We start from the raw sequence: 23050 nt of genomic DNA on the forward strand, positions 1-23050 counted from the left end.
AATTAAGGGTGCAATCCAATGGGTTGTGCCCTTGCAAAATAGATGGCTCTGAACTCAGAGGCTTCCATGTATGCAGTGCCCTGCCAGGCTGAAGGTGGCAAGACGGAAGGAGTAGCGGAGGTGATCTTGCCCGTCCTCCGATCATTGTGTTTTTTGCCTGTCTAGCGATGGCACTTCAGAGGGGGAGGGAAGGAGGCTGGAAGAGGCTCAGGATATCTCATATCCTGGGCTCTCCAGTCTCCTCCCCTCCCCGTCCACTGGAATGCCCCCTTTCCCCCATCTCTGAGGTCGATTTTCCACCTCCTAGGCCAGCGAGCGTGGTTCTTTCCGCACTGGCAGTGAGGGGGCAGAGGGGGGGGGCAAATCTCCAACTCCCCCTTCCAAGGTCAGAATGCTGCCTCTGACCTTGGAGGGGGGAATTCCCACTGTCCCGTAGCCCCTCAGACAATGTCCAGGGGCCATAGGATTGCTCCCTAAGGGTGCAATCTTATGCATATTTAGACAGAAAAAGGTCTGAGAACATGCTGGCTAGGGACTGCTGGGAGTTGTAGGATTTTTTTTCTGTCTAAACATGCATAGGACTACACTCTAATGCAGAAGGTAGAATTTCTACACTTGGCCACAGGGAAATTAGAATTCCCTCTGTACAAAGCAGGGCAAAGTCCAATATATTTTGCTACCTGTGGTGAAGGACAAAATGGCACAACCCCCATTTCACATATGCAAGCTGACCTAGCTTAAGGCAGGCTGCAAAGGGCTCAAGGAAGTCATTTGCAAACAACTAAAAACAAATTGGTCAAATAAAGTGAAAACAGGGCAACCCCAAAGTTCATTTTCTTGATCATCTTTAATTCACTCATCCATTTAAATCTAGAACCAGATCTAACAAGCAAAGGGCATGAGTGAGAAATGCAGCTTTTAAAGTATCACCTGTGGTCATGATGGCTTTGAAATTTGACCTTTGCAAGATACATCATGCGCTAGTACAGAGATGTCGTATTCATAAGGAGGGATGGTGCAAATCTGGATTGGAAGGTTGGAGTGCTAGCAGCATTTTCAGAGGTGAAGCTTAAAGTGGTTTTGGAAATTACTACACCTGCAATTCAACTTTAAAGCCCAGACCTTAACAGCACAATCCTGTGCAGGTTTACTCAGAAGTAAGCCTCCTTAGGAACATAGGAAGTTGCCTTAAAGTGAGTCAGACCATTGGCTCATCTAGCCTTCACAGCGGTTCTCCGGGGTTTCAGGCAGGAATCCTTTCAGCCCTACCTGGAAATTCTGGGGATTGATCCTGGGACCTCATGCATGCGATGCATGTGCTCGGCCACTGAACTACGGCACCTCCCCAAATGAGGTCACTTGATTTCCACAAGTCTTGTGTAAGTGTGCACTGGATTGCAGCCTTAGGTGTCCTGCCTACTTATAGAGCAAAAAGATTTGTTCCAGACAAACCAGGCCTCTTTTTCCCTTACCACTAATGGGAGGAAAGGAAATTCCAGTTTGCCAAGAATATGTTTTTCTTTCCTTGTCCAATTAGGCAGGTTTCCTGTTCCCCCACCACACCCCACACATGCTAAGAAAAGCAGCACCCCACCAGAAGCACACACTTGGTAAATAGACACATATAATGGTCCATATGTCCTCTTTCCTCTCCAGGGTTGAATGGGGGGGGGGGTGTCTAAGAGCTCTCCCGTCAATCCCTAGAGAAAAGTCAACAGATGTACATGTCACCTCAGAAGGAAGTCCAATGGGGCTTCCTCCCAGGTAAATGGGTATAAGATTGCAAATTATGGGTGCTTCCAGACAGAGAGCTCCTAGCACTTCCAATTATGCAGCTATTCCATCTTCTCCTTAAATTTTCCGTGGTAAGAAAAGACAAAGGAAGAAGTGGTGGGAAAATACAGGAGGGTTACGAGTGGAACACGGCATCCTCTGGATCTCCTGTAAAATTCCATGAATGAGGCAGGGCAATGGTGCAATGAAAGCCTTGTCTGGAAGCATCCTACTGCTGCATTGCTTTGCACACACACTTGAAAGCTGACTTACTTCCAAGTAAACATGCCTAGGATTGGGCTGTATTGCTTAACTGTTTTTAAATACTTCATTGAGTAAGTTAAGATGTAGTTTATGATGTAGCTCTTTGAGAGTTTTGAGGCTTCAGATCAGTGATTCAATAATACATTTACACCTTAACTATGAATACACACAGACAGGCATCCAGCTACAATAGCTGACTCCGGAATTTCAAGTTTTCTTAGGAATTCAGGCCTTTTCCCCATCCTCCCTCCCCACCAACTCATCAAAAATTATTTTTATTCATGGCATATAGGGCAGGGTTATCAGTGTTATGCAAATGTGCATCAATGCATTTCGACTGGCTCCACTCATTCTACTTTGCTTTATGAGCAATTCCAACTCGATCATTGCCACGATCAAAAACACAATAAAAAGCTGACATAAATACATCTCCCAAAATCCACGTCGGTTCATTGCGGGTGCCAAGATCCAGAATCTGAAAACAACTGATACACAAATCTCTTCCAGTGGTGGCCTGTCATAGAAAAACAAATGTTTCTGCTTTGGGGATGTGTTTTCACTAGCGCTGTACCAACACTTGGGGGACGTGTTGCATCCGCACTTTGGCCCCTGCAAAACGCACCCCACCTTTTTTAACCATGTTTCACACCCTTTTGCTAAAGTGTGTAGGAGTACTCACAAGGAGACGGATGGTGAAGAGAAGAGAGAGCACATCTCTTTGCTATGATAATCAGGCCAACATTTCCTCCCCCGATCCAGCTGTGGATCTGAATCTACATGCAATTATAAGTGACGCAGAATGGACAGTGGAGGCTGGTGGCTCCAATTTCTGTGGGGCTTTAAATCCATTCTGAGTTTCAGTCAGAACCAGCCAAAATAGATTCAGCACCTTGGATAGCTCCTTTAGAGTTCTGGCTAAAGCCCAGAGTGGATGCCCAGCTCCACTGAAATCGGAGCCACCAACCTCCACTGAGAATGGATGGACAGCATCCAGATGTACTTTGGAATGGATCCCTATATTCCCATATAAACTTCAGGTGCTGGTGCCCTGATCCAGATCAGGTATGCAGTGCGGGGAAGGGCTAACCCTCCTATCCAGCATGCTAGGGTCCCAATCTGGATTGGGGGCCCTGCACTTACACTAGAATAAAAATGGGGCGGGGGGGGAGACATTGCTGCTAGATTTTACGTAATGTCCGCTTTATCCCACAATGTGGATGTCATCCAGCCGACTGCTTTACTCTCAATGGAGTGTTGTGAGGTGGTGGGGTTGGTCTTGAACCAGGGCCTCTAATGGCCAGTATCCAGCTCCTCGAACTTCCTGCACAACCAGCACTCTGGTTCCTCAGAAGACGAGGCGGACAAAACCTTATGGATAAAGGGTGCCCTCTAAGCTGCAGTTCCATCCTGAGAGAGTCGGCTGACTTCCCAGCTTAAACAGTCAGCTGATTCTACAAGCCAATTGGGACACGCCAGGCTCTATAAAAGCCTTGCAGCCAAGTCAGCTCTTCAGTCCGGGCAGCTGTCACCACTCTGGCATGATCTGGCCACGTCTCCCTTTGATCTTCATCTCTGGCCTGGTGCCTGAGCTCCAGGCCATCTGTAACCATGTCTCTGGCCTTTTTATCTGTGTCAGCCAGTACCTACACTGGATCCCATCCACGGCCCTCCTTGGAGCTCAATGTGCATCGAGATACACATCCAAATGCATAGCCCCATTCACAGTCCGTCCTAATTAGTAGAACAGGATCAGGATGAGGGTGTTGCTGCACTCCGTTGGCAGGCCGTGAAACTGTCAGCGCAGAGGAGCGGGATGGGAAGCGCAAGCCAGTTGCCCTCCCGCTTCAGGTGAAGGACAAAGGGAGGACTTCATTTGCCCTCAGTAACATTACCACGTGTCCAAATCTGATTGCTGTGTGACACTGTGAGGTCATCATGTCTACTCTGTTACCCCCAAGTGGCAGAGAGCGCTCAGTAAAGGAAACAGGAGCCCTAAAACAGCAGCATATAGGGGGTGCAAACAAGGCGGGGGGATATGAACGATCAACAAGTGAGGGCAGCTCTTGAGGAGCTTATCACACCCCTCAAAAACACGTTTTCTGTATTGAAAACCAAACACATGAAAATTTGGCCCAGCACTGGTGTCTGCTGTGTTGCTCAGGAGATGACAAGATTCAGATACGTACCCTCATTACATACTGCTCTGCTCTTAATGTGAATTCTTCCTGCCCAATGGTAAAGGTTATTGGTGGCAGACTGGATATTCTTCTGCAGTCTAGGAGAAACTGTAATATAAACTTAATTTATTCGTTGAACTGAGGGTTTTATTGCCATTGACATAAAACAATAGTGGTATGTTGACACTGGGCACCTGGGAAGCTCACAAACAGAGCATGAAAGTGATGAAACTCTTTTTCACCCTCAGCATCTGGTAATTAGAGGTATATTATCTCTACACGTGGAGGGTCCATTTATGACTAATATTTTTATTCATTTATTTTTCATTTAAAACATTTGTATCCTGCCCAATATCATTAAGATCTCAGGGTGGCATACAGATAAAATCAATTTAGACAGTATAAAACAATAAATCATTTAAACAGCTAAAACATATTAAACCATTAAATAAACTAAGACCAATTAAAATCTAAAACAATAAAACAGTTAAAACAGTGTGCAACTTCAGAGAATGTACTTAGCCATAAAAAGCCACGTTTTATCTTGGCGCCGAAATGAAACCAATGTCTGTGCCAATCAGGCCTCCAAGGGGAGGGCATTCCACAACCAGGGTGCCACAGCAGAGAAGGCCCTCTCCCACGTCCCACCGTAGTATATGTCGCACACTGGTGGGACGCAGAGGAGGGCTCCTCCAACAGATCTCAGTCATTGGGCAGGCGTATAGAGAGAGAGGCGCTCCCTCAAATATCGAGGTCCCAAGCCATTTAAGGCTTTAAATGTCATCACCAGAACCTTGAATTCCAACTGGAAGCATATTGGCAGCCAGTGCAATTCCTTTAAAGCTGGTGTTATATGATCTTTATGAGATGTTCCAGTCAGCAGTCTAGCTCCTGCATTTTGCACTAGCTGCAACTCCTGAGTCATCTTCAAGGGCAGCCCCATGTAAAGTGCATTGCAGTAGTCTAATCGGGAAGTTACCGGCACATGTACTACTGTGGTGAGGTTATCCCTGTCCAGGAAAGGCCATAGCTGGCAGATCAGCCAAAGCTGGCCCCAAGTATTCTGGCCCATGGACAGGAATGGATCTAGGAGTACTCCAAACTACGCACCTGCTCCTTCAGGGGGAGTGCAACCCCATCCAGGACAGGTTGCTTTCCAAGTTCCCGGACGCAGGAACCACCAATCCACAGAGCTTCTGTCTTGCCTGGATTTAGCTTCAGTTTATTGGCCCTCATCCAGCCCATTACAGCCTCCAGGCACTGGTCCAGCACCAGCACCACCCCAGCTGACTCCAACAACAAGGAGAAGTAGAGCTGAGCATCATCAGTGTACTGGTGACACCCCACCCCAAAACTCCTAATGACCTCTCCCAACGGCTTCATATAGATGTTGAACAGCATGGGGGATAGACTAGAACCCCATGGCGCCCCACAGCTTAATAGTCATGGGGTAGAACAGGAATCCCCAATACTACTGTCTGGAATCGGCCCTGCAGGCAGGACCAGAACCACTGTAGCCAACTCCCAACTCCCATCCTGCAGAGCCGATCCAGTAAGACACCATGATCAATGGTGTCAAAAGCCGCTGAGTGATCCAGGAGCATCAACAGGGTAACACTCCCCCGACTTTCACCTGGAGGTCATCAGCCAGAGCAACCAAGGCCGTTTCAGTGCTGTAACCTGGCCTGAAACCAGACTGAAATGGGTCCAGATAATCAGTTTCCGCCAAGAACATCTGAAGCTGTCCATCCACCACACACTTAAGCACTTTGCCCCAAAAGGGTGTATTAACAATGGGGTGATAATTCTCACATACCCCTGGATCCAGGGAGGTCCTCTTCAGGAGAGGGCTCACTACAGCCTCTTTCAAGGTGGCAGGCACCACCCCTTGACAGAGTGAGGCATTTACCAGCCCCTGGACCCACCCAGCCAATCCACCCCTGCTAGATCGTATTAGCCAAAATGGGCAAGGGTCCAGCTTAGATGTGGTGGGACGGACTGATTCAAGCGTCTTGTCTACATCATCAGGCTGCAACAACTGAAAGTGATCCCAGGAAACACAACCAGGCAGAACATTAGACACCTCCCCAGGCTCTGCAATAACTGTGTCGTCACGTTCTGAGGGAATACGAGCGACTTTCTCCTCAAAGTGCCTAGCAAATTTATTACAGCAAATAACCAAGGGTTCCAATCCCAATTTCTCTGAGCCCGAGCCAGATCCCAACAGGCTCTTCACTGCCATGTAACAGGTACAATGAAGAGTCTTTGCTAATCTTCTATCGTACTCACTCTGAGACCTACGCCACCTGCACTCTAACCATTGTCCAGCCTGTTTCATTGCCCGTAGATCTTCTGTAAACCAAGGTGAGTTATGGGCTCCACAGCACCAGCATGGGCGCTTGGGAGCAACTGTATTGATGGCCTTTCCCATCTCACCTTTCCGTAGTGAGACCAAGGCCTTGACCAAATAGCCACTAATGGTTTCATCATCCTTGCTGGGCAGATGTATTTATTTATTATTACATTTCTATCCCACCATATTTCCTCTTGCAAGGAACCCAAGGCGGCTTACATAGCCTTCCTCTCCATCTTCTCATCACAACAACCCTGTGAGGTAGATTAGGCTGAGAGTCAGTGACTGGCCCAAAGTCACCCAGTGAGCTTCATGGCCGAGTGCGGTCTAGAACCCAGATCTCCCAAGTCCCAGTCCAACACAACACTCTCACCACTACACAACACTGGCTCTCCAGTGCGATATACAGCCCAATCGTATAAGCCAATGAACTGATGCAAAGGCTTATAGCAGGGATGTCAAACCTCCAGCCCATGGGCCTAATTTGGCCTGCAGAGGTACCATATCCAGCCCACAAGCCTCCTTGAGTTCTTCCAGGGGGTGGGGGTGGCTCAGAAAGAGTGGCTGCTTGCCAAAGGCCATGTACTGAGCTCATAGCAGCGAAGGGATTTGAACCAATGGCTGCCTCATTTGCAGTGCAATCTTTTAGCCACTGTGTTACACTAGCTTTCTTTGTTAAAATTTAGTGCAACCTTCCCCAACCTGCCACCTTCCAGATGTGTTGGGACTAGAATTCCCATCATTGCTGGCAGAGATGGGAGTTGTAATCCAACGCATCTTGAGGGTGCCGGGTTGGGAAAGTCTGGGTTAGGGGGGACACTTGCCTTCAAGACAGCATCTGTTGACACAGGCCATTGTTGTATAAATGCAGGGTCACTTATAATTTAGTAACTTGACCCCCTGAATTTCACAGTGGCATCTGTGCCAATTCCCAAATATTTTAAATAGGGACACTGCAGATAAAATTATGGTAGGTAGACAAACAAAACTTCACAGTTCTCTCAAATTTCAGCAAAGTATGTCTCTAGTCTTGCCTTAATCTTTCTCTTATTTTGACAATTGGTTCCATTTTTCTAAAACACAAATAATATGTATTATATAGCCATATCAACAGATCGCTTCCCCCCCTTGGTGATCCCCTGCCCTGGGTATGCTTACCTCTCCAGTTCGAGTTGGGGTGGCTCCAATCTTTTCTTGTATTCTTTTTATTTCTGAGTGTGGTCCAGTAATCAGAGAAGTACCCGAATCAACAATGGCTTCACAGCCACCATTACATGATGCCGTCTGTCCCTGAATTTTGATACTGTATTTTGGCGGGGGCGGGGGGAGGGATTGAGAGAGAGAGAGGCACAAACATTAATACTCTTGGAAGCATGAGGGACACAGTGATTATGGAAGCAAGAAAAATTAAGTAGTCAGTTCAACAGTGATAGAAATCCTTCAGATAAAGTTATCTTCTGGAAAATGTTAAATTGGCATCTATATTTTGCAAGTGGCAGTTCTACTTTTGCGTATGTTAAAAAGAAATTAACAGTGCAATCCTGTGCAAGTTGACACAGAAGTAAGCCCCACTGAGTTCAGTGGGACTTACTCTCAGGTAAATGTGTATAGGATTGCAACCTATGTATGCAAATAGCTACTTCTTCTCTTTATGATGAGGGGAGGGGAGTCCTGCCTTCAGGTTTCCTAATTCTAAAAGCCAATAATATAATTCACAGACATACAGGAGGAAACAGCTTGGAAATGGTTCTACTTAATATAGAAATTAAAATAGATAAATGAGAGATAGATCAGAGAGAGAGAGAGAGCATTTTAAGTAATAAAATCTATCTATCGAATAGGAAAATCAAATTTGATAGCCAGAATAGTTCTGCCTAAGCAATACAATGCTAATTTCATAGTCAGAATAATTATAAGCAAATAATTATTTATGAATGCATTAACAAAAATACAAAATAACTGAAACATAAGCTAAATATAGTACAATAAGTACTATATCAAACGGATCATTGAAAACTGAAGCTGCTTAAAGCCCCCCATCCCCCCCGGTCCCAATCCAGCTCACACATACTCACCCAGCATGACAGCTGTTTTAACAAATCAGCCACAGAAGGCCAAACCACGTGACAAGCATCATGTCTAGTTTGACCCTCACTCTTATGTTTGGATATAATATTTATATGTTGATAATGGCTGACATATTTGAATGGGGATCAGGAGATGCCTTCCTTTCTACATTCCTAGCCCAAGTTTTCAATTTAAACAAACTTACTTGTTGATATGAATTTGCCAATATTTCTTCTGAGTTACAGGAACCCAGTGAATTGACCCTTGGTAGAGGGAATGGTCTATGCCCCCAAATATCAATTCACCGCCATTCTCAGCGTTGTCTCTTCTAAACAGATGAAATGAAATGGATGGACTTGATAAACAAGCAGTCATGGCATGACATGAAACTGAATGCCAATGTCTGAATGAGTAGTCCTGCCTGCTCAGATATTTGTGTTTGTCTGGGAATGTCAAATGTCTTAGTCATGACAAGAGATTAGGTGGGCCAGATGAGATCAGCCAGCTGTGAGAGGTGACAGACAGGCGAGGTTTTGTTGCGATGACAAGATGTCTGGATGTGCCCAGGGGGGTTTCTCCACAAGTAATTTACTCTGAGCAGGCTGCGTGTTGAGGTTATTAGGGATACATGGCATTGTGACCATCCAGCAGCCACCCAGGATCTTATCATGGAAAAACTGGATTTCCTGAGACTGCTTAAAGTCCAGTTCTTTTCCTTAAGTCGGGTTCTCCACGCTATAGTTGCTGTGTGCCCCAACCCCTGCATTTACTTTGGGTATGCTAGCCCTGCCCAGGGGTCTGCCTTTCACCATGACCCCGGTTAATGGGTGTTTCCTGTCCCTGTGTTTCCCAGCACAAACCAAGTAGTGTGTACTCAGAATTAACTCCTATTGTGGTCAATGAGGCTTGTTACCAAAATGCACACTCCCAAAGTTACTGAGATTCCCATGAATCAAAATAACACATTTAGAGAGCCTTAATGTCAAAGCTTCGAAGCTTTGATTGATTGCAGCAGGGCAGCAAGAACACCGTGTTCCTATAATGATTGTTTATTTAAGGAAGTAAGTATTGCAGGAGCAGGGGGGTGGAGAGAGAGAAGAAGATTGTTCACAGCTTCATCAGCTTCAAGGCAGGGGGAAAGCTGTGTTCCTATGATGATTGTTGGTTTAAGGAAGTATTTACTGTGGCTGGGGAGGGGGGCAGGGAGAGAGACAGAAGGAGAGTGATTTTTGGCAAGACAGTGGACGAAACCACCCAGAATTTTATTGAAGGAGAAATAGGGAGAGAGCCTGGAGGGGAGGAGCCTCTTATTATTTGAGCAGCCCCTGCCAGTCAAATGACATTCACTCCAACCCCCCACCCCACCTGGAAGTTTCTTCTGTGAAATGACTTATACTGGTGTGAAGCACTTGCTCATGGAGCCCTGCCTGGACTCAAGTGCACCAAAGCCAATCCCTTGAAAAAATCTGGGTAATCTTCCATTCCCTTCTCCTTCGGTCGTCATTGAGAAAATGCCCGAGGTGTGAGATCAGGGCAGGGGGTACCTGTCCAGCCTGTACCTGACTGGTTATAAGCCAGGAAGGTACTGGTCAGGGAGGATGAGGATCAGGCCCCAAGCTCTCCAGAAGCTGAGACAGAATGGAGGTGAGAGCCCATCAGTGTGGACAATACTGAGCTAGATGGACCACTAGTCTGAATCTGCACCAGGCTCCTATGTGTGCACCCTTTGTTTGTGCAGAGCTGCATCCCCCACTGAAGGGAAAGAGGCAGGACTTCTGTATGCACATAGATGCCCCCAAACCTGCATTCAATTTCATGAGAGAATATTTCCCCAGAGACCATTCTATGGTGTCATGTCCTTTCTTTTTGCTCTACAAAATACTGACCTGTTCAAGATGAAGGAAAACACAGGTTCCTCGATCAAATGTTGCTTCATCATATTGTCAAATACTGGAAGTGTGTTCAGCACTGACAGGGATGGATATCCCAGGCCCATCACCCCATCAAATCGTGCAAAGACAAAGGTGAGGCCAGGCTCCAAAACAGATTCTCCAAAGTCTTGGGCCACTATGGTAATGTTGCTAATCTGTTCATTGATTTGCCAAAGAGAAACAGTAAGAAAGGTACATTTCAGCCTTCCCCAAACTGGTGCCCCCTGGCTGGGTTGGGCTGCAACTCTCATCAGCCAGAGCATGATTCCCTCTAGAGCAGGAAGAGGAACCCCAGCTCTTATCTCTGGCCACCAATTAGATAAAAGCGGGGATTCCCAGTTGGTAGAGAAAGGCAGCTTCTCTCCATTGCTATGAGAGGAAACACCTGCTCTTATCTCCCACTACTGATTGGAAATAACAGTGCAGATTTCCTCTCCTGGTGGTAGAGAAAGGCTGCCTTCCTCTGCTGCTAAGAGGGACTGTCTTCTTCTCCATGCACACAGAAGCACAGAGTGATGACTCCTGCCCCTCTGCTCAGATAAAAAGATGTTTCTCTGTGCAGAGTGAAGCATGGAGCGATTGTTCCTGCCTCTCTCTGCATGGAGAAAGGAGTTTTCCATGCAAAAAATGGCACACACAATTACTCCATGTCTTTCTCTGTGTGGAGAAATTCTACTATGACAGAGGGCAGGAAGGACCCCCCCCCCATGTTATCTGGCCTCCAGGGGGTGAGGAGGACAGCAACCCAATCTGCAGGGCCTAAACAGTTCCCCAACCCTACTGTAAATGGATCATAATTTATTCCAACTTTCTTTCTCTCTTTCCTGACTTCCTTCCTTCTGCCTTTTCCATATTTAGCTATATACACACAGCTGCTAGAAAATTATAGGGTGCATGTTTGCTTTTCTGTTTAGCCTGTTTTTTGTTTTACATACACTTGCCAGGATTATTCGCATCTATGGTACTGGGGGCTTTTGTTAACCTTTTAAATGACACTTCTCATTTAATGCTTTAAAAATAAACTTCAAATTCATCTCCCCTTTAATCCTTCATAAATCTTGCTATTTCTTTGGGAAATCCTTGTCCCTTGCTCATTCACTTCCCTAACAAGAGGGAACCTATTTTTAGCAGCGCTTGATGATGCAAAATCTAACGTTCCCCTTCATACGTGCTCAGGTTGAATGTCTGAGTGACCACTGGAGGCTCAGCCAGTACACGTTGCAACGGTGTCAAGCCTCTCTTCAAATGTCAGCTGAATTATTATAAAAGAAATTAAAGATTATAAAATAATTATTATATGTGAGAAGAAATGTATCTCCAGCACATTGTCCGGAACTTTTCAGAACCGAATTCATTCATGTCCTCACATGTATTGTGGGGAAATCAATGAGACATAGAATACTTGAAGGGCACAACAGTTAGAGTCTCTCTTACCTGTACTGTGTCTGTGGCAGTAATACCCATGAGATTCCCAGTGCCATATTCTAAAGAAAACGATTGCCCTCCGTGTGCATAGGACTGTGACAAAAACGACTTGAATTTTTGATGCGTCACTGTAAAAACAAAGCCCATGCTTAATCCTGGCAATGATTCCCCCCAAGTTAGGACTAAAATGTTTGTCACAAAAATGAAAAGAAAGATGAAAGGTGTGATCTGATGCATATTTAGACAGGAAAAAATCCTACAACTCCCAGCATTCCCCAACCAGCATGGCCGGCTGAGTTGCGCCGGGAGCTGTAGGGCCTTTTTTCTGTCTCAACATGCATAGGGTTGCACCCTTAACAATACATGCTCAAATGCCAAGCTAAACCATTGAGGGCAGGGTTAGCCCTATCGTTAGTCAGAGTGAGGTGCCTGCCTCAGGTGGTGGATGCTGCAGGGTGGCAAGTGGCCATGAGGTGTTGAAGGACAGAGCTGTGTGTGCCATGCAGCTGGCCCTGCACCCCCTCTGTTAGCCTGCTGCCTTCACGTGCGGCAGAGGATGCTGTCTCGTCTCCAGCGCTGAAGCAAGAGTCAACTGTCAGTCTGGATGGCTTTTGTAAGTGGAATAGGGGCGCTATCTTGTGCTTTGCCTCAGGCAGCAAAATGTCTTGGGCTGGTCCTGGCCAGAGATAATGTTCAGATCTGGAATGAGCTCCCTAGAGAGGTTTGCCTGGCACCTACGCTGTACTCCTTTCGACACCAGGTGAAGACCTTTTTATTTCCCCAGGATTTTAGCACTCTAGACTTTTAGCTCTGCTGTTTTAAATTTGCATCTCTGCATTGCTGCTAGGTTTTATTCTGGTTGCACTTTTAAATTGTAGTTTTAAGATTTCATATTTTATATTGTTTTATGTTATACTTTGTGGTTTTAATTTTTCTGATGCGCCCAGAGAGCTTCAGCTATGGGGTGATAGAGAAATGAAGTGAAATAAATAAATAAATAAATCATTCAAAATAGCCGTGGAGACATCGGGCCAATCTACATTGCGCCCGCCGTCGCAATGAATTCGGTGTCCCGTCGGGTTAAACGCTCTCACATTAAAACATGATTATTCACACTCACCCATTTTCCCTGTTGCAGTGCTTCATCGAATGTGCGAGCTCGGTTCACACTCGAGCGCTGTGCTGTTTTCCTGTGCGCGCTTGTCTGATCTCGGATGCTAAGCGGGGTCAGCCCCGGTCAGGAGTTGGATGGGCGACCGCCTGGGAATCAGGCTTCCTGGACTGAGCAGGGGGTTGTTGTATCCCCTCAAATGACAGTAAGTTTTACCCCCTCCTATCCCCCGCTCAGGATGTTTTTTAAAAAAATTAAGGCGTTATCCTCACAGAATCAGGGCTTCTCCTCGATGTTTTTTTTTCTAATTCAGGCATGATCTTCAAAGCTTCGAAGATCATGTCTGAATTAGAAAAAAAAACATCACAGAGAAGCCCCAATTCTGCCAGGATAACACCTGAATTTAAAAAAAAAAAACATCCTGAGCGGGGGATAGGAGGGGGTAAAACTTAATCTCATTTGAAGGGATAGAACAAGCCCCTGCTCAGTGCAGGAAGCCTGATTCCCAGGCGGTTGCCCATCCAACTCCTGACCGGGGCCAACCCCACTTAGCATTCGAGATCAGACAAGCACACGCACATCCAGCCCTTTGCTTGTTGCTGAAGAAACAGGGGCTGCTGAGGAAGCTATGCAATCAGTAGCCGGAAGAAGACATGGGGCTGTCGAGAGCTATGATTGGACAGGAGGGAAATACAAACACCGCCGTATATGGACAGGCTGGGGAGGAGACTATGACCGGATATGGTAGCGAAGGCGGAAAATCAGAGCACATTAAGGGGACATACCGGGATATTAGGGTATTGAAAGCGGGAGCACGGAAGTGGGAAATTCCAGTTCCAATTCGAGGCGGCTACTGCGTAGCGTGAAAGGCAGGAGGTGAAACCTCATTGGAAGTGAAAAAAGGCGGTAAGTGTAGATCCAGCCATCCTTGCAGAGAGAAGCATCCAGGAATCTTTCCCACCTGCACAAAGGGGATTTCTACACCAGCCTAAAATCCTGCATTTAAAACGGGGCTTTCCGCTTTCATTTTAAATGCAGGAGCACCGCTGATTCCCTTTACACGCGCTTCCTTCTCTGTAGATAGCCATTCCCATAGCGTTATGTTTCCATGAAGAGGCATTGCACATGCTCCAAGTTCAGCGATACCTGCTCCTGGGTTCCTGCCCCTTTCCCTCCCCTTGCACATTACTGGTGGATGGGAACTGACACACGGACAGCCCCCCCACTGATCTCCCCAGGCCCTGCCTCCCTCAGTCCCTGCTGCTCTGCTGCTCCTCCGCTCTGCTACTCTGCCGTTCTGCTGCTCTGTTTTGAACAGGCAGGCTGAAAATGGCGAGGAGCCAAAATGGCGCAGGAGCGGGAAGGCTGAACGTCTGTCAGACCTTCGTCACCACCTTTGACATCATGACCATGCCCTCAACAACCACACTCAGTGCGTCATTCATGCTGGGGGAGAAATACACAGGGAGGACATGGCGCTCCATTTGTGCATATCTGGAAAAATACCAATTTTTTTCCGTTTGAGGAAAACACGGGTTAGGTGGGAGGAAATAGTGGAATAATGACTGGACAATGACGACCGTTGTCTAATGGACCCACACAATTCAGTGAGTGAGCAACCATGAATGCGCAATAAACTTGAGGTGTAGAGATCCCCAAAGACTGCTCCAAGTGTCAAAGCAAATCTCCTTGACTAAGGCACTCAGGAATGATTCAGTATCTTACCTGCTTATGTTTTACTTTTAAGATTTTGGTAGCAGGATAGAGATGCTCTCTGTAGCTGAGGATTCTTTATCCCCAACAGCTTCTGGACAATGTTCCACAGAATATTGTTCCACGAAACAATGTTCTACGGAATATTTAAATCATATCAAGATTTTCATACCACCCTGCTACAACTAAGCAGAACAAAATACCTCATCCTAAAAAAAAAAAAAAAAAAAAAAGGCTCAGAGCGAAGACGAAGACGCGGAATATATTAATTTGATTCTATATTGTAAACCACTTTGAGTTTTTTTTTTAGATATGGTAGAATGAATGAATGAATGAATGAATATTGGTATGGGCACTTCTGCTGTTAAGTCTCTCTGAGCCAGGCTCCACAGATACAATATTTTGGTGTGTTCCAATCCATGATGAGTGAAGGCTGACCAATCTGTCCATCTCACACTTTGTGGCTTTCAGTTGTGTTGTATTACAGTGAAAAGGCTACATTCTGGGCACTCCATTCTGGGCACCAGAGCTGTATACTCAACAGATTCTATTTACTATTAAGATTAAGATTATTTGACACATTGTTCAGCAGAAGGGAGTTCCTGGCTAAGATCACCTTTCACAGCAGCTTGTCTCTTCAAATTGACAGAAGTTAAAAGCAATGCTGGCATTTCCTGCAGATTCCTGGCATGGCAATAGGAACCAGGCATTCTGGTCCAGAGCTCTCTGCATTGTAATATAAATGTGGAATTCCTGCACGCATGGGCTTCCCTTCCACTCTGACATACGGGACAGTTCCAAGTGGACACCCCTTCCGTTTGCAGAGTTGTGCCCTCTTACTTAAGTGAATGGGGAATCCAACACAGAAGAAACTCCATGAGTGCATTAGAGACTCTATGCCTTCAAGGGATCACTGGACTGAGGCACATCAGGGGCAGAATTTGACCTTTCCTTCCAGGGGTGATATGTGGACAATGTCTGGTGAAACACCAGAAATAAGAAGCAGGATGGAAATGACTGGTGCCCTGCATTTATTCAGTTACTACATTTCTATACCACCCAATAGCTCTTTCTACCCCTAACCAGTCTAATACTCTCTGCTAGCTTCATCTTGATGATGATATTCAGTTTACGAGTCATCGTATAGCTGAAGCTCTCAGGGCAACATACACAATTTAAAAAATACAAGAAAATGAATGGTAAAACAAATCAACATATTCCTTTTAGGTTACCAAGCAGCAACGATAATTTAAAATAATTTTAAAGTAAAAGACAAATATCCCAGCAGGTAAGACATGGAAAAGGATAATTTTAAAATGCAGCATTAAACATATAGTTACAAACAAACCAAGTAGCACAGTGCATTTGGCCATCTAAACTCAATCTGCAAGCCTTTCCCTTTGCCCAATCCATTCTTAAAGCCTTCAGTCCATTCTCAAAATCCATGCATTCTTAAATCCATTCATAAAGACTACATTCCTTTAGTTTGCATCTGCAAAGTTCTGCGGTGCAGAATTTGGTACAGTTGAGGGTGCTGCTGTTAAACACCTAAATGACAAAATATTTCTTACTGCAAGCGTCACTGATGCAATACGTGGATGGAACCCAAAAGTCAGTCGAGCCGGTGTCAAACACCACAGTGAATGTCTGAGCTGGAGTGCCAATGCTCACCTCTCCGTAGTACTGGGCCTGGGGGTGGGGGGAGAGTAATCTTTCAGTTCAGCATTCAGTCGCCTCCCAGTTTATAATCTGAAGTAAGACCCCCATGTCAGCTCCAAGCTCCAAACCCAAGCAGGCTATACAGCAAAATGGGGGAATCACAGGGCACTAGAAGTGACAGACATCCACAGGGGAAGGAATGCACAAACCTCTAAGCCAGCTTTCCCCAACCTGGTGCTCTCCAGACGTTTTGACTTCAGTTCCTATCAGCCCCAGCCAGCATGGCCAATGGGCAGGGTTCCTGGAAGTTGCAGTCCAAAACATCTAGAGGGCACCAGGTTGGGGAAGGTTGAACTGGTACATTCTGGACTAGTTGCTGTTTCTGGACTGTCTTTAAAGCCCATGCAGCATGGAGCATGTTGCACTAATCCAACCTACATATTATCAGAGTATGGATAAGCAAACTATTTTTGTCCAGAGGGAGGTACCAGAGGGACCTTTTCATTGGGTACACTACAGCTGTAGAACACCCTCCGTGGTGAGAGCCAAGAGGTTCCCTCTCTTTCTGCTTTCAGACAGGCAGTTAGGACGCAGGCTTTTAGTATTAGTCTCCTCCCGTTTTAATGGTGTTTTATTGTTCTGCTGCTTTTTTATTTCTTGTTTTATGGATTGTCACTTTATTAATTTCGTTCCTCAGTTGAATCCAGTTGTGCCCTTCCACTCATGGAAGGACCTTTGATCCAGTGGATGCTAATGAAAGAGAAGGCTAGTCAATTTTTGCCCATTTCCTCCCTTCTCCCCGTAGAACCACATGCCACCTTCCTTCTGTTCTGGAGAGCCCCTCAACCCTCTGGAACAGACTCTTGGGGGCTTCAGGGGACTTCAGGGGGAATTGGCCCAAATCCCCTCAGCTCCTCTTCTGCTGGATCAAAAGCCCTTCCACAAACCGAAGCGCACAATTGGATTTAACCCACAATGTGTTGTTTTTAAATTATTATTTACTTTGTGACCTGCTTTGAATTTATGCTTTTAAGTTTAAAAATGAAGTGATTTAGATCCAGAGTTTGCACAAAGCAAAGCTGCTCACGCAACAGGGCATTCACACTTGTTTTGGCCCCCTGTGCCCTCCCAAAGCTTCTCCTTGGAGTTCGGGGATCCTCAGGAAGGGCCTGAGATGGAACGGGGGAATAAGAGAAAATCAGGCAGAGGCAGCTTGCACAAAGCTCACGAAAGGCTTTTAAGGGAGTGCAGGGGGATTCAGTGGGGTGGAGGGGGAAAAGCCCTGTTGCACATCCACACAAACTCTGGTTACAAGCCAATAAATTCAAATTTGCAGCACAGAAGCCTGATAGGAACATAGGAAGCAACCTTACACTGAGTCTCAGACCACTTAGTCCATCTAACCCAGGGTTGTCCACACTGACTGGCAGCAACTTTCCAGAGTTTCAAGCAGGCTTCTTTCCTAGCCCTACCTGGAAATGCCAGGGATTGAACCAGGGACCTCCTGTGTGCAAAGCAGGTGCTCTACCACTGAGCTGCAGCCCCTCCACTATGAACATGCTCTTCCAGTACTCAAAAGAGCTTACTACCGTGGAACGCAAGAGTCATACACTGCATGAGATCCATCTATGTTCATATGCAAATATGTTTTATTATGTAATTATTCATAAGCCGAAAGAATACTGAAGCTGACTGAACTGGATCTCTGCAGGCTTCTCGTACCTTTGTAGGCTTCTTCAATGCTAAGTGCCGAGAGAGAATCAGTGCACCAAGGAATGCTGCTTTCAGAGGTTTATCAGGCTTCCACCTCCATATCAGCCAAAGGATTAGCACAGTTGAATCTCGGGTTCTATTTTTAGGAAGAGCCATTTCTGGCATCTGCTGCAGATTGTGACATGATCTTGTGTGCCAAGGACATGCTCAGTGTTTTTTAACTGTTAATGTCTGACTAATATTTTCATTGCTTTGATGGGTAATTTATATTTTGCAGATTTTATTGACTACGTGAAGTCTAAAGCAAAAGGTTTCCAAGTCAGAGAGGCCACTGTAGTGCTGCTCCAGGAGTAATTTGTTTGCTAATTGTTGCGTTTAGAGCCTTTGGGTTTAAAATGTTTTAACTGATTATTTCCCTGTATTATTATGATGTTGCATTTTAATGTCTAATTCTGCAAACCACTTTGAGGTTTGTAAAAATTTGCTACACAGTATAGAAATTGATTAAATAAATAATTAATAAACACATTTCTACTCTTCTCTACACAAAGCAAAAACTTCGCTTACAGATTTGAAATAACATGGGTTGACTACTAGTACAGATAAGCAAGTAACATGTTTGAAGTTGCTACTGGACAAAACAACAAAGGCCGCCATCACATGAGGCTTTTATCATGCACTCATGGTGGATCACTCCCGGAGGTTTGCGAGTCCTTTTCACAATGTTTTCAACCTCCAGGGCACATCCAGCAGCATTTCCCGGTTATTCCATATTAAAAGGATCCGGAGAAAATGAGCTATTTAAACATGCTGGATTTTCTCTACTGTGTACATTTATTGTTGTGCTATTAAAACAGCCACTAGATGGCACTATTTCATTGAGATCTATGGAACACTGAAAATTAAAAACTTCCCATCTCAGCAGTCGTGGTCTGGGAGCCCACGATAAACACGGAAAGGCTCCACAATGGTAGGAGTGCGGGTTTTCCTTTAATATAGAGATGCCCAAAGACTCTTGTAGCATTTTAGAGACTAATACATTTATTATGGCAGAGCCACAAGACTCTTTCTTCTTTGCTGCAACATACTGCCATGCCTACCACTCTGGAAATTTTACCCATCTGTTGGGGTGTTGAACCACTTTCAGCCCGAGGGCCAAATTTAATTTAAATTTAAATTTAAGAAACCCTTGGGGACCCCATTCCAGTGGTGGGCAGAGCGGAAGGCAACAGGGTCAGGCCAAAACACTTGCATATTTTAGCTTAAAGCTTTTACTGTCTATAACTAAGCCTTAGGTGAGGCATTTCAACCTTTTAGAATGGGGGGAAAATCAATGCAAAAGCCAGAAAACCACCAAGTGATCAGCAGCACGGGTGGGGCCAGGGGGAGGAGGCATGGCCACCTGAGGAACCCCAGAGAGACAAACTGGGACCTCCAGTTGCACAGGTTGGCCAGATTTGGCCAGCGAGCCTAAGATTCAGCATCCCAAGATAGTAAAGGAAGCTGTTTTCCAGCTCTTGGTTTTCGTTTTCCACACCAGTTTGGGAAGGATTTGCTTTTTCCCATACGTGTCAACAAATGGAATTCCTGCATCATCCTTCATTACTACTTTCCACTCACAATCCCTTCTGAGAGACCATGCTTTAAGTCCAGCTGCTTCCTCAAGTAAATGGAAACATATGGGAACCCCCAAATCAGTCATACATTCCTAGACCAGAACCCTGATTGATATCTGCTCAAATGGCCCACTGCATTAGCAGTGGGCCATGATAAAAACATAGATTCTGTCACCAAGTTCCAAAATGCCTTCGCTTTCCAGTTTAAACAAACCATTGCTTCATAGAGCTAAGGATTTACATATGAAGCCTCTACTATATTTTAAGAAGCCCCAACATGGGGCGTGGGGGCATTGTTGCTGACTTGAGGCATGTTTTAATTCCCACTTCATCATAGGATTGAATGGATAATTTAATATTTTCAATGCAACCTTAGTTTAAACATGGCAAAAATGCTTCTGGTAAATTCAGGACTACTAACAGCTTTATAAAAATTCACTTAATAGTTGCCAGTCCAGCAATTATAATTATAATTATATATATATATATATATATATATATATATATAAATAAATTGGTGTGGGGAGAATCTGGTTGTCCTATTCTTTTTTCATTCCATGATGCAAGAACATACTCACATCCATGTAATCATAGAGCCGTTCTTTTGCAAGTCCCAAGGACAAATAAGTGCCCGAAGGGAAGCAATGCAGGTATTTCTTAGCAAAAGTGCCAGGATAATGATCTTTCCAAAACCGGTTCAGTCCTCCCTTCTGTCGAAGTATTCCTCTGATAGATTGAAATCGAACTAGTGGGATCCTGGATAAACAACACAAATACATGCTTGGTGTGGCATACAGTTGCTTACCAGATGCCTGGATTTGCCCTGTTTTTCTGCTTTGAATCTTTATGGGCTAGAGCAGCCTTTCCCAAGCAGGTGCCCTCCAGATGTTTTAGACTTCAGCTCCCACCAGACCCAGCCAGCATGGCTGCTCATCAGGAATGCTGGGAGGTGTAGTCCAAAACATCTGGAGGGCACCAGGTTGGGGGCGGCTGAAGTAGAGACTACTTTCAAGGCACACAATCCATCAGGTATTTTGAGCAGGGAGGAGAACTCTGGGAGGGGACCACTGCCTGGATGGCCCTGGCCCCAGTCAGGTGCATTTCCACTGAGGCAGTGTGCCAGAATCCACTCCCGTTCAGCTGGGAAGGTCTTAGCTGGGCAGTTGGAACACAGGACGCTGTCAGACCATTGGTCCATCTAGCCCAGGGATAGGCAACTTCTGAGGGTCTGGGGGCCAAGTGCCACTCCTCCAAAGACACCAGGGTTCCCCCAGCCACTGCTGAAATTACCACCACCAAAGTTCAACGGTCCAGCAGCAAAACCCTAGCAATTTTGCTGCTTCCATGGAGGCCATGGCAAATTCAGTGGCAGTGATGGGGTAGCAGCGGGAGGCTGCAAAAAGGGCCAGGGGGCTGCATGTGGACTGCATGTTGCCCACCCTTGATCCTGCCTAGTGTTGTCAACACTGTCTGGTGGTAGGCCTCTGGGGCTTCAGGCAGGATTCTTCCCTAGTCCCACCTGGAGAAGCTGGGGGGTGAACCTGGGACTTTCGGCATGCAAAGCAGGTGCTCAGGTATTTTAGCCCCATGCAGCAGCTCTCACCACATCCTGGGGCCAGGGCAGACTCACTGGGGGAGCAGCCAAATGAAAGGCCTTTCTCACTATTCATTTGATTGCCCACTGTCCCAAGCTGCTAGGGAAAAATATCTTGCTGACATTTTAAAGGAAAACGCTCATTAGACTAATCTTCACAAGACAGGTTTCCTGCTTTTTAATAACGACCACATAAAAGCAGGTAAAGCTGCCACATTTTTAATGGTCCCCCAGTAAGTCAGACTGCAATTAAGCAGAATGTAATTGATTGGATTACAGAAATCTTATTTTACAGCTTGATTTTAGCATTTAAAGGCGCAATCCTGTGCGTGTTTAGACAGAAAAAAGGCCTACAACTGGCTGGGCATGCTGGGAGTTGTAGGCCTTTTTTCTCTCTAAACATGCATAGGGTTGCTTCCTAAAAGATTTGTTTTATGGGTTGATTTCAGGTTTCTAGACTGTATTCCTTTTTTCTTGAAGTCTTGTCATGGACAATGGCTAAACAGTTAAAAAAAACTGAACTGAATTGGTGCTCAGTAGTGCTCACTACTGAATTGGTGCTCACACGCCCTTTCCTTATGGAAGGTTCAATCCATGGCATCTCTAGTTAAAAGGATCAGGCAGGTCAAGTGAAAGTCCTCAGCCTGAGACCCCCAAAAAGCCACTACCTGTAGAGTAGACAATACCAGAATAATTTGCCCTGGAATGAGGCAGCTCCCTATGAGTTGGATCCATTGTTATTCCTATGTAGAGTAGACCCATTGAAATGAACTGGACTTCAGTTAGACAAACATTGGATGCAACCCATTGAACACAACTGTATGAACTGAAATTAATGGGATTTGTGAATGTAGTCTTACGCCACTCATTTCACTTGGGCTTGCTTGGGTGAGAAGTGGTTTTAGCCCAGCATTTGAGTTTAGAGCCATCTTGCAAATATCTTTCTACACCATGCAGACACCACAGGCTTCTTTAAATATGTTTCTGAAGTAAGAGACAAGATTCTTTTACCCAGAAAAGTAGACACATTGCTAAAAACACCGTGAAATACTTCCTTACCTTATTAGAGCTGTGATGAATGGAATACAAACCAGAGCTGCTAAGAGAACCTTCATGGCTTCAGCTGATTGAAATGAAAATGAGGCTGGTTTCTCCTAGTAATCTCTCATATACATACACACACACACACACACACATCACTGGACCACAATCAATTGTTCATGAGGTCAATCAATAGCTGGAGGTCAGTAGTTTGGCAGAACATTTATAATATGCTCTAGAAGTAACTACTGATTTGTGTAAATATTGCAATCTGTCAGAACAGATGTGGACAGAAGGTAGATAAGGATCTACTGGGAGATCACTGTATAATTTGCAGTAGATCAGCAAAGATTTCAGACTCAAATTCCACATGAATATGGAGGTTTACATCATAAACACGTACCGATTACATCTTTCCAGATGCATAAGAGAGAGTAAAACTGACAACATGACAAATGACATCTTCACCTCTCCTTCAGAACCATCATCGTGTTGTGAAAAGAATAGTTAAAATGTTTGGAATCAACTGTTCATAGGCAGTGGATAAGGATCCTAATCAGTCTTTGGATTCTTGTGGCACAGGCAGTAGCAGCATTAGATGTTTGTTTATTAT

General features: G+C 45.3%; 1 protein-coding gene across 1 annotated transcript; it reads right to left on the bottom strand.

Moving 5' to 3' along the window:
* Window positions 1-840: 840 nt before the first annotated feature.
* LOC146339906 (cathepsin E-A-like) lies at window positions 841-22511 on the bottom strand. The gene is made up of 9 exons (XM_084810518.1): window positions 22456-22511; window positions 20381-20558; window positions 16386-16503; window positions 12000-12118; window positions 10521-10720; window positions 8840-8962; window positions 7726-7870; window positions 4224-4322; window positions 841-2551 (listed from the first exon to the last, which is right to left on the bottom strand). Exons 1-9 carry the CDS (start codon window positions 22509-22511, stop codon window positions 2390-2392), a joined length of 1200 nt encoding a protein of 399 aa, XP_084666644.1. The 3' UTR covers window positions 841-2389.
* Window positions 22512-23050: the final 539 nt, after the last annotated feature.

The sequence above is a fragment of the Heloderma suspectum genome, chromosome 7 (assembly GCF_057233095.1).
Source record: "Heloderma suspectum isolate Gila_16-S chromosome 7, 16-S_ref, whole genome shotgun sequence".
Lineage (NCBI taxonomy): Eukaryota > Metazoa > Chordata > Lepidosauria > Squamata > Helodermatidae > Heloderma > Heloderma suspectum.